General features: G+C 39.0%; 1 protein-coding gene across 1 annotated transcript in view; it reads right to left on the bottom strand.

Annotated features, from left to right (window-relative positions):
• TFAP2D (transcription factor AP-2 delta) overlaps positions 1 to 12,850 on the bottom strand; it is a 79,011-nt gene that overhangs the window by 50,051 nt on the left and 16,110 nt on the right. The window contains exons 4-5 of the mRNA XM_062187527.1: positions 11,401 to 11,566; positions 11,107 to 11,225 (exon numbers count right to left, since the gene is read on the bottom strand). Of these exons, the coding sequence (XP_062043511.1) occupies positions 11,107 to 11,225; positions 11,401 to 11,566 (285 nt within the window). The remainder of the gene's footprint in view (positions 1 to 11,106; positions 11,226 to 11,400; positions 11,567 to 12,850) is intronic.

Genomic DNA, 12,850 nt, shown 5'->3' with positions numbered 1-12,850 from the left:
ACATTATTATAATATAATTAGCATTATCCTAATTATAATAGATACTAAGGCCTTTATTTATAAATTAAATAAATGAAGCTCAGTCATGTTAATAACCAGTCCACAATCAGAAACTATTTTTAAAATAATATTATTATGAAGTGTGGGGAGGAGTACTATGCTAAAAGTTACATTTTGCAATTGGCACAACAGGTTCACATAAAGTAAGAAGTATAGGGAAAGGAGCTTATATTTTTTTGAAAGTAAGAAGAGCAAAGTTGTCAAAGGGATTAAACTAACAGAATGAGTGGAGATTATGCACAACATTTGCAAATGGTACCCTTTCTTTTGTGAGTGTGTATTTATATCATCCATTGTCCCACACTATTTAAAAGTACACACACAGGGGCAGTATTTAGCTTAGCAGTTAAGATGTCTGCCTGCCTTGGGGCCAGTGTTCCCAGAATAGTGTGTTAAGCTTACGATATGGGCACCAATTCAAGTCCCAGCTGCTCCACTTCCAATCCAGCTCCCTGCTAATGCACTTGGGAAGGCAGTGGAGGATGGTCCTAGTGCTTGGTTCCCTGCATCCACATGGGAGACCTGAAGGAACCAGTGGATGGAAGACCTCTCTGTCTCTCCCTCTCTCTGTCACTCTGTCTTTCAAATAAATAAATTTTAAAAAAGATACCTGCCTCCCACTTTAGGGAGCCTGGGCTCAATTCCTGGCTCCGGCTCCTGTGAATGCAGACCCTGGGAGGGAGAGATGCTAGCTCAAGTAGTTGGGTTCCTGCCACGCATATGGGAGATCTGGACTGAGTTCCTGGGTGTTGTGAGCATTTGGGGAGAGGACCAGCAGATGGCAGCTCTTTGGTGTGTGGCAGGATGGTCTTGCTTTCTTTTTCTGCCTCTTAGTTAAAAATTACATACATGTGTGCGCATACACACACTCACACACACACGGAGAGAGAGAGAGAAAGAAACTTGACCTTTCATTACAGTGATCTGCAACCCAAAATATTTATGTTTGAGGACTCCAACTGTACTTTCAGAACCCAAGACATTGCCTGGCAGTGTTACATGAGCTTTTGCAAATGCAGCAAAACAATCCCAAGAAAGCTTCTCATTCAGGTGAACACAACTTCCTTTTAGTAACACTGTGCAAGATCAGGCAGTTTAGAAATTACAGCTGAGGAGAGTGTGATGGGCAGAAAGGACTACATCATCAACTCCTTTTATTTGTTCTTGCAGCCATCAACTCTGCAAAGGTTGTTCTGGAATCAAATACAGAGTAGGTAGCTATAGAAGTTGTCAATTCATAACTAATAGTCATGTAGCAAGGATATTATGAGTAAACAATAATATTGGCCAAATTCTTAGAATGTTTTCTAGGGGTAGAATTATTTCTGCTGTTATAGAGTCTAGGATTGTCTCAATGTCTCTTCAGAAGGATCAGAACATTAGACTACCAGAGGCGGCAAGATGGCGGAATAGGCAGGAAGCACACTTAGTCCGGGGGGAGAGAAAGTTTAATATAAGTGGAGATACTGCAGCGTCAAGGAAGAGTAGGGGATGAAACAGCAGAGGAAACTCTTCCAGAACTAGTGATTCACAGTGGACCTGCGTGGAGAGCGTGGGAGCCCAAGTTCGGGACACCAGTGGCAGACTCAACGCACCAGCGCTGGAACGCGAGGTGAGCCGAACCTCCATAGCCCGAGACACCAGCGGGCAAGCGGAAAGAGGAGACTAGAGGGAACGAGGCTTGAAACTCCGTGGGGAAAAGTTCACCAGGCTAACTAGAAGAGAGAGGAAAAATAATAAAAAAAGTGACTGAGACGGACACAAGTTTCTCTCTCTCCGCTCACCTCTCACAGGCGAGCAAGACAGAGCAGGCGCCATTTTGGACATACGTCATAAGCAGGGCGACCTCAGGTCTGCACCAGCCCTGAGCCTAGCAGAAAAACCTGACTCTGGGGGGAGGGGTGAAATAACAGGAGATTAGCATCTAACTTGGCAACCCAGTGGGAGACTGCAGGAGAATTGGAGCCCACACTGAAGGCAGCAGAGATTCCCTGTGTGGTCCTTGGGAAAGAGCTTCCGATCTCTGGCTCCTGTGGGTATATCATTTGCCTGCTAACTACCTCCAATTACGTTCAGCTGTGCGGAATTACTTCCCTTTTAAATCAAAAAAAGAATGAAAGATTTACCACACCTAACCTGGGAGTGTCATCCTTGACACACCCTCAACCCTGAGGAACCAAACACAGCTCTCAGTCCACACTCATCTCAAGCCTCTAAGGCTCCACTGAAAGCAGACAGTCCACTTAATATAGAGCCATAGTGTAACAAGAAAAAACACCACAGTGAAGAAACCAAATATCTCCAACATGCCAAACAACAAACGCAAAAACCAAGCTAACAAGAACAAGGAAGAAACTATGACGCCCCCAAATGAAAAAGACACCCCAATTCAAGATTATGAAGATGATGAGATCGAAGAAATGCAAGAAGCAGATCTCAAAAAATTGATAAGAACATTAAGAAGTTCTCAAAAACAAATTCTTGAACTACAGAAATCCTTCATGGACAAGATAGAAAATCTCTCTCGTGAAAATGAAATATTAAGGAGGAATCAAAATGAAATGAAACAACTAGTGGAACAAGAAACTCTGATAGTGACTAGAAATCATAATGAAATGAAGAGTTCAATAGATCAAATGACAAACACATTAGAGAGCCTTAAAAACAGAATGGGCGAAGCAGAAGAGAGAATATCAGACTTAGAAGACAGAGAACAGGAAAGGAAACAGGCAAACCAAAGAAAAGAAGAAGAAATTAGAAATCTAAAAAATATTGTCGGGAATCTACAGGATACTATTAAAAAACCCAACATTCGGGTTCTAGGAGTTCCTGAAGGCATGGAGAGGGAGAAAGGATTAGAAGGCATTTTCAGTGAGATACTAGCAGAAAATTTCCCAGGTTTGGAGAAGGACAGAGGCATCTTAGTACAGGAAGCTTATAGAACCCCTAATAAACATGAACAAAAGAGATCCTCACCACGACATGTTGTAATCAAACTCACCACAGTGAAACATAAAGAAAAGATCCTAAAATGTGCAAGAGAGAAATGTCAGATCACTCTTAGAGGATCTCCAATTAGACTCACAGCAGACTTCTCATCAGAAACCCTACAAGCTAGAAGGGAATGGCGAGACATAGCCCAGGTACTAAGAGAGAAAAACTGCCAGCCCAGAATACTATATCCTGCAAAGCTCTCATTTGTGAATGAAGGTGAAATTAAGACTTTTCATAGCAAACAGAAACTGAAAGAATTTGTTGCCACTCATCCTGCCCTGCAAAAGATGCTTAAAGATGTGTTACACACAGAAACACAGAAACATGGTCACCAATATGAAAGAAGGTAAAGGAAGGAAACCTCACAGCAAAAGATCACAGGAAGCTCAATTTCTCTTTGACATAGAATTAAACTCTGATGCTCTGTTAAAGCAATGTGTTAAAGTAATATATTATGTTCTCTTGATGTCTGTTAAATTCTAATTGTTCAAAAACAGCTGAATTTTTATTAAGAGCTATGGGTTATTTAAATATGTGCTTATTTTCAAAGATTTGAATAATCACCTTGTAACAATGATCAAATTTGGTCTATGTTATGTCATGATTTTAAGAAATCTTATTTCAACCAGATATTTTGGATTTTGAGCCTTCTTGGCATTCTTGACAGGCATTCAAAAAATCAAAGTTTCAAACAATCTGGTCTCTAAAATTTCCAGTAAATCCTGGACTTTGGTTTTTCCAGTTTGGGCCCAACTGAAAAAATCGAAGGACCTATTTCTCTCATCTTATAGAGACACCAACTAATCAGTCTATTTGGAGTATATTAGAAGTACTGTCAAGATGTGATGTGGTACCAGACTTTAAGTTTCTATAATGGAAAATGCTATTAATACAAATGTTTGAGAATTAAAAAGTCTAATGATCTTGTGTTACTACACATGAGAGTTATCTTAATGAGAAAGCCCCAGAGGCCTAAAGGGTTAAATACTTGTAAAACCCTACAGGTGCTTTCAAAAATACTGTGAAGTAAGCAAGTGCCTCTTGTTGGTTGATGAGTTTATAATTTTAAACATGGCGACTTAAAGTCTTTTGTCATCCACAGTTATATATGATCTGCTGCTCATAAAACTAAAGCGTTGTTGGTTCTGTGTTTAGCTGTCCTCCTATAGGTTCCTATGGACTTTTTCCAGCCACTTTTATTGTATTCAGTACTTTGGGATGGCTCTGTAAACAGATGAAGCCAATAATGTATTAACAGTACCAACTGAGAAAAAGTATGGTTAACTGAGGTTACTAAAAAGAAAAAGCAATTCAAATCAATTGGCAATCTACAAAAAGAGTTAAAGATTTTAAAAGCTATTATTAAAATTGCTATATTGGTCTATTATGCTATATTATATGTGTGTACATATTGTATGTCCACATGGGGAAACTTTATTAAGAGTTTTATTTTAAATGGCTTATAGATAAGATGGTCCATAAATTTAAGCTGCTAAAATCAATCAAAGATACATTTTAATTTGTGGGACCTGAATCTGTGTATCATATGTTTTAGACTTGTTGGTAGAAAGAAACTAAAAACATTTTAGATGGTTGTGCTTAAGTTTACTGGCTAAACAAACTACACCATGTTAGATATTTCAGAGGTGTTTTCAAATACATGATTCTTAAAATTTATAGAAGGCATTGGACCTTCTGGTAAATGTTTTCTTAAGTTGTTATCTAATGGTTGAAATGGTTTGCTAAGTATTCATGTGATATTGCTATTGTCAGCAAGCGATCTAGGACTTGCTCCCTCATTTCTCTATTCTAAGCCCAACTTGTTCTTTCATTTCTCTATTCTCTTCAAGGTAGGAAACTAATTCTATTATGAAGGAATCTGTAGGATGCACAATTTAATCTTTAGACCTTATAAAAGAGATGGCTAACATTTTTCTGCAATAGCATAGCCAAAATAAGAACTCAAATAATAATCTCATAGCTAGATTCACTTCGCCATCAGCAAAGTATACAGTAAGTAGAAAAAACCTCCCTTTCAGACCAAAGGGAAAGAAAGTTTTAAAGTGAGAATATAATTTTCCTCATGGGCATTGTCTACCTTAGAAAAACTACTACAGAACATGCCTGTGACTATAGACTTGTAGTTCAGGCCATCGAAGATTAGAGATGGGAAACGGGCACTCCCTTGACTTGCATCCTCTGGTCTGCTTTAACACAAACCAGGAGGAAAAGAAAGCTCGGCATCAGAAGCAATGGGTGGCAGGCCTATTAATGGCTGATCTGTACAGTGATCTGCCCTAAAGGAGACCCAACAGGCCAGTCCACTGCAGTGGCTTTCAATGTGGTAAGCCTGGGCTTCAGCAGAAGTCAGCTTGTGAAGAGCCCTGGCAGCTCTGCCAAGAGTTGGATCACTGGAAATGGACCTGCCCTGGAGTCGAAGGATGCCCAGGTCAGAGCCACAGATCTTATTGGCTCTAAGCTGAAAAGCCCTTCACTCAGCCCAACTTCCAAAGTGACCACTGCAGATGAGGGGATGGTCAAGTAGGGTCAGCAACATTGCAGGCAGAACTGTACATTTCTTGTTAGAGATGCCACCTGCCTTTATCTGGCCAGCTCTCCTCCCAGGCCAGCCAAGTAATGAAAGTCAACAGAGTGCCTTCCCCTAGGAGGTTCACACCTCCCTTAGGATATACCCCATGTGAAGAGATAGATAGGTCTGGGCCTCTGAATTTACAAGGCTTAAAGCCCACCAGATTATTATCAAGCCCCTTCTATCAGGTTCTATTTGCCTCTCAATCAGAAAACTTAATTGTAGCTTAGACAGCACCTTTCTTAGCTCCTCTAATAATGACTCTGTCCTTTGTTCTAGGCCCTGTCTAGTGCACTTGGGCCTCATTCCTTTGTAATCATAACCTCTACTCTACCACCAATGGCTCTACTCCCAACATGTGTGTACTGATGGTCCTCTTCCCCACTTAATGCTGTATAATTGTTCAAACCTGGTAAATGCCACTCTTAGGATCATTGGTTACTATCCTCACTCTGTCTTTTATGACCTTGTCTAAATATGATCAGAGTCGGCAAACTTGGAAGGCTTCCATAGCCTTGGCAACTCATGACGACAGCCTAGGATGGTTACTGGCGCCATAAACTAGAGTGTCAATTTGTTGGGTTAACAACAGGAGCCACTGTGCAGTTGCTTCTCATGTGGGATCTCTGTCCTTAATGTGCTGTACATTGTGATTTAATGCTATAACTAGTACTCAAACAGTATGTTTCACTTTGTGTTTCTATGTGGGTGCAAACTGTTGAAATCTTTATACGAAATTGATCTTCTGTATATAAAGAGAATTGAAAATGAATCTTGATGCAAATGGAAGGGGAGAGGGAGCGGGAGAGGGGAGGGTTGCGGGTGGGAGGGAAGTTATGGGGGGGGAAGCCATTGTAATCCATAAGCTGTACACTGGAAATTTATATTCATTAAATAAAAGTTTAAAAAAAAAAAAAAAGAACATTAGACTACCTAACTTTCAGTCACTGTATATTCCCTAGACTGACAACTCCCTGATATCATAGATACTGGAATGGACAAAAAAGAAATTAGAGCAATGTGACTAACAAAAAGAAATGAAAAAGAAATAGGATTACAATAAAGTGGAGTACAAAATGTTGTGTCTAATCTCTGGTTATATGTTTAAACCTCCTTAGATGAAGACATACAAGTAAAAAGGGAATAAAAGCCAATATTGCATTCATGGAACTCTGGATTGAAATATTTCCATCTCATTCCAGGTTAAATACATCTATGTTTTGTGGCCTCCTCTACAAGTTGTCACTCTACATATCTGCCTTTACTAAAATGTCCACTTTTCAACTACTCCATCAGGTTAAGAATTAGTCAGTCTTTTGTTCTTCATCCCATTAGTTACTAAGTGTAGTGATAATTTGTAATAGAGATACTGTAAATTATTGTAATATACTATAATTTGCATTAAATGTATTTTAAATGCCTAAAACTAATGATTTTAATCCTTGGATTTGGGAATAATGCTAGGAAAAATAATTAGTAGAGTGGCTCCATTTCAAAGGATTACAGAAAAAATGTTTTTTAAAAATGGTTAGAAATGAAATGGTAAGAATTACAAGATAGGCATAAAAATCTGGAAATATGGTGAAACCTGTTATGTCAGTGACAGGGATAATTTTAGAAAAAAAAATTGCTCATTTACTAATTTGAATTTCCATTGGAAGGCATTTTACTGTTCATTGATTGGATCTTTAAAAAAAACTCAACTGGATATTTCCTGTCTTCTGTTCAAATACTATAGCAAAATGTAGAAGGAATGACTGAACCCCAGGAATGTATTAGACCATTAACATATTTGAGAATTTCTAAAAAGGTGCTGATTCTTTCCAAAATATTTGATTGAACAGGTAAATATTACCCAAAGATGTGATTAATTAATGGGCTAGCAAACACCAAATGGTAAGTATGGTGAAGTTGGTACAACATAAAACTGTAGAAGAAACAAACTTCAGACAGACCTTTATTGGTTCAAAAATTGTCAAGGTCACAAAAGTGTTAAGGGGATGCTTCAATTATTTCAATCACTCAGGAGGCTGATAAGTTAGAGTTGGGTCACTATTATTTGTAGCCATCAACATCTCCAGGACTTCAAGGACCAGCAGCCTAGTATAGAGCATGGCCTCTGGCTGGCTGGCAAGGAGTTATCAGGTACCAACTCAACTGAAATACTACAAACTCAACTGAAATAACTAAAATGAATAATACAGTCGTACTTGGGTATCTTCAAGAGTGTGGTTCCAGGACCTTTGTGGACACCAAAATCTTTAGATATTCAAGTCCTTTATAAGAAAATGAACAAAATCCAAAGCATATGGTCCAATACACTTTAGATCACCTGCAGAAAACTTAGAATACTTAATGCAATGTAAATAGTTGTTGTAGTACATCATCCAGGCAATAATAAAAAAAATGAAATAGTCTGTGCATATTCAGTACAGACATAATTATTTTTTCTGAATATTTTTGTTCCATGGTTGGTTGAATTTTCAGATGTGGAACCAATGGGAACAATGAGTTGATTGTATTTAGGGCTGTCTTCAACAATGAGTCTGTTCTTCTTGTCAGTCTTGGTTATAATCAAGCTTATGTCAACTTATATAGAATATCCTTATTTATCAAATATTAGGTTCTTCTCATGTACTAAGATAATTCATAGTTTTTTAAACTTTGGGTCATGACTCATGACTCAACAGTAAGTTATGAAAAAAATTTAGTGGATTTACAATGGACATTTTAAAAGAACATAAAAATATGAAATAAAAATATCATAGAACATTATCTAAAGTAATGAAATTTTTAAAATTGTGTGGATATATATGTATGTGATTCAGGGTTTGAGGGTCATAATATTTGTTGAGGGATATAAAAGATCTCTTTGTCCCTAAACCTCTTCCACACTTCAAGCAAAGTAAGAGATTTAATACCTTACACCCAACTAAAGTAAGATATGTCCTGGAAGAATAAAACCTTAAATTTCATTACCCAAAGCTGAGAGTTACATGAAAACAGAAGCCAGTCATGTAGCACACAAAGTAGGTTCTTACGTGATAGGAGAGGTGATCTGAAAGAGTAGATGGCAAGACCTCAGAGATAATTCTAGGATTTGACATTTTTGGCCTGTACATTACTACAGATTGATGATTGCACAAAGGCTATCCCGGTATTCTTGACTATGATAAAAATCATTAAGAGGAATTGTGAACATATTATTTTATCTCTCTTTGATTTCTATTACTCAATACTTTCACAGGCACTATGGAGAAAGATCTTCCTCAGGGTTTTATAATTTCAAACCAGTAATAAATTTCACATAGTCAATCCATCTTGGGTGGTAAAAAGGATTCCAAGAAACATTTAAGCAAATGATCCTTGCATATCATTACATAGCATATTCACTTAGGCAGTTTGAAAGTAACATAGACACCTGAGCCACACACCCAGACTGAGTTTCAATTTGTTTGGGGTGGGCTCAAGTACTTTTTAATAAACTTTCTCAGTCTATTTCACTGGGGAGTTAGGTTTGAGACCCTCTCATGTCCTACCATTCACATTATTCTTGAATTATCTCTATTACATCCTGAACAAATATTTTGTTCTAGTTTTAGACAACTATAGTTTAAAATTTTTACTAAAAATGAGCAGAAATCTATCTTCCTTTAGAATCAACCCACTAGACAGTTTGTAAATTTTGCCTTTCCCCCAGTTTCCCCATCCCATGTAGTCAGATGGATAATAGGTCAACTTCTTCTACTATACATCAGTCCTCAGTGTTAGCACATAAAGGCAATCACAGAACAGAACCTAGTGTATAATAATAGTGATGTCTACCAAATATCTGGTATGAATAATAATGTTATCATGGTGAGTATTATCATTGCTGCTATTAAGGAAAACAAGGTAACTCTTAACAGAAAATACATCAAAGTAATTTTACAAAGACAAATGTCAAGAACACACTAATTTGCAATGTTGTACAGTAAATACTACATATTAATAATCTAGAAAAAAAGGCAAGATATTTGGTTTTTCGGTTTCACTCACTTACCACTTCCTATATTGCCATAAACACAGCTGATGCAAGCAAAGTGTCATCAGTGCATTTTAGTGATGCTTAATAAAAAAGATGCCTTTTTTTATATTTAGAGCAATAGCATTCTGGATTATAGAACTTTCCTTTGACACTGAAACACTTGTCCAAAAATGAAAAAATAAATCTCCAGTACTCTGTCCTTAAAACATTGAATGAAAGTGTGTAGTTTAGGTATTACAAAAGAAACAAAAGGAAAAATGTGTTACCAAAAAATCACTTCTGAGAGTATATTTTCACCTTTTTTCTGTTGCAGATTAACCTTAATCTTTCTGTGACTCAATTTATCCACTAATAAAGCCACAGAACTTCACCATGCCTTAAGAGATGCCTACCAGCGGCTGGCGCCGCAGCTGAATAGGCTAATCCTCTGCCTTGCGGCGCTGGCACACCGGGTTCTAGTCCCGGTCGGGCCACCGGATTCTGTCCTGGTTGCCCCTCTTCCAGGCCAGCTCTCTGTTGTGGCCCGGGAGTGCAGTGGAGGATGGCCCAGGTCCTTGGGCCCTGCACCCGCATGGGAAGAAGCTCCCGGCTCTTGGCTTCAGATTGGCACAGCTCCAGCTGTTTCAGCCAGTTGGGGAGTGAACCATCAATGGAGGACCTCTCTCCCTCTCCTTTCTCTGTGTAACTCTGACTTTCAAATAAATAAATAAATCTGAGAGAGGAGAGAGAGAGAGAGAGAGAGAGAGAGAGAGAGAGAGGTGTTTTCCACTGGCTGGTTCACTCCCCAAATGGCTGCAATGGTTGGAGCTAAGTCAATCTGAAGCCAGAAGCCAGGTGCTTCTTCCAGGTCTCCCACATGGGTGCAGGGGTCCAAGACCTTGGGCCATCCTCTACTGCTTTCCCAGGCACATTAGCAGGGAGCAGGATCAGAAGTGGATCAGTGGGGATTCAAACCAGCATCCATAAGGGATACCAATGATGCTGCAGGCTGGGACTTTAACCTTCTGTGCCACAGCACCGGCCCTGTGATTTTTTTCATAAATGAATATTTATCTTGTAAGCCACGTTGAATTTAATTATAAATTAAGCCAAATTTATCCACATTCAGCTATAACAATAACAGAAATGAAAGCATCACAACCAGTTTATTGTTGCTATTATTTATGTACTACTTAGGAAAGTACTTAAATCTTCCATTGTCTTCTTTCATTTAACTGTTAAGATTAGTAAATTAAATTATATTTTATAAATCATCCAAGTCTTATATTAAGCCTAATAGAATTGTATTTGTCAGCATTAATTGGGGAATTTACCTGTAAATGTTAACCATCTTGCTCAACAGTATAGATACAAATAAACAGCATAATTCAACAAACCTGAGTTTCAAAGAATTTCCCAGATTGCATCATTACTTTACAGAAGTGAGTAATCATACCTTCAACTAAGGAAGTGAGGAGGGTAACATTGGCTGCTTTCCGTCTTCCTGCTGGCAAGTTTAAGCCAAGCCTATCCAGTTTCTCTCTCAGGCAGCGGCCTCCATTCTTGGATTTAGCTCTGTCCAAAATAAACAAAAGCTAGGTTTTGAAAATTCATACTCTTAAGAAAATTATGAGAAGATTTGATCACATGGAGACTACAAAGTCAAATAGAAGACATGAGGACGGAGGTTGAGGGTCTGCTATCAGTGCACTTTGCAGACACACAGTGATGGAAAACAGCTGCATCTTACCTTCTCAGAATGCCTCCCAGGAGTGAAGCATTGAGGCACTCAGGTGGTGAGAGGCGCCTCTTGACCTCAGCAATGGTCACCTTGTATTTGGAAGTAGAACTGAGAAGGGACAAACGGCCAGGAACAGAGCAAAACAAGTCTGTGGGGTTGACCACACAAGTGCCACCTTGGGAGGAAAGAGTATACAATATGTTACTTAACATGAGAGAAGGTAATTATGTGAGAAGCAGTTAATATCAAGGGATGAGTCAGGATTTGAGCAGTAGGAACTATTTTGCTTATACTTTATCTTCAGCTCCTCTGAAAATATCTTTTTAAATACCTTTTTTAAAAAATACTACTCTTTCCAATATTAAACAAAAGATGTATTTTAGGGTACAATTTCTCTAAAATGTAATTTTAGCAATAACTAGTATTTTATGCAATGTAGGCTGCCTCACCAGTGGTAATTTTGACATCATCCATATCAAGAAATTCAACAACTAGGCCAGCATTGTGGTACAGCAAATTAAGCTATCACTTATGATGCTGGTATCCCAATGATTCAAATACCAGATGCTCCATTTCTGATCCAGGGCTCTGCTAATGCACCTGTGAAAGCAGCAGACAGTGTTCCAAATGTTTATAAGGGTGCCTGCAAACCAGGTGGGAGACCTAGGTGGAGTTCCTGGCTCCTGGCTTTGGCCTAGCCCCTGGCAACCATTTGGGAAGCAAACTAGTTGAGTGAATTCTCTCTCTCTCTCTCTCTCTGTGTGTGTGTGTGTGTGTGTATCTCCCTCTCTCTCTGTAACTTTGCCTTTCAAATAAATAAAATAAAAATAAACTCTGTAACTAATTAAAAACCCAAACTCCAGCCGGCGCCGCGGCTCAGTAGGCTAATCCTCCACCTTGTGGTGCCAGCACACCGGGTTCTAGTCCCGGTCGGGGCACTGGATTCTGTCCCGGTTGCCCCCCTTCCAGGTCAGCTCTCTGCTGTGGCCCGGGAGTGCAGTGGAGGATGGCCCAAGTGCTTGGGCTCTGCACCCCATGGGAAACCAGGAGAAGCAACTGGCTCCTGGCTTCGGATCAGCATGATGCACAGGCCGCAGCACGCCGGCCGCAGCGGCCATTGGAGGGTGAACCAATGGCAAAGGAAGACCTTTCTCTCTGTCTCTCTCTCACTGTCCACTCTGCCTGTCAAAAATAAATAAATAAAAATTAAAATTAAAAAAAAAAAAACCCAAACTCCAATGGTTAACTCCACAGGAAGTGTTTATCCAGACACACACACAACACACTATAGATGGAAACTTTTTTATGAATGACTTAATTGTCTTTTCCAAAACATTTGAGAACTGCCAATTCCCATCTCTCGTCCATCTATGAACTAAAAGCCATCAAAGTCACTCAATTCCCAAGTACCATTAAAAATCATTTGTTCACTGCCCCAAATTTCTAACTCATATGGGTG

Source organism: Lepus europaeus, chromosome 3, assembly GCF_033115175.1.
Source record: "Lepus europaeus isolate LE1 chromosome 3, mLepTim1.pri, whole genome shotgun sequence".
NCBI lineage: Eukaryota > Metazoa > Chordata > Mammalia > Lagomorpha > Leporidae > Lepus > Lepus europaeus.
Note: the sequence above shows the minus strand (reverse complement) of the source record. Positions and strands in the feature narration are given on the sequence as shown.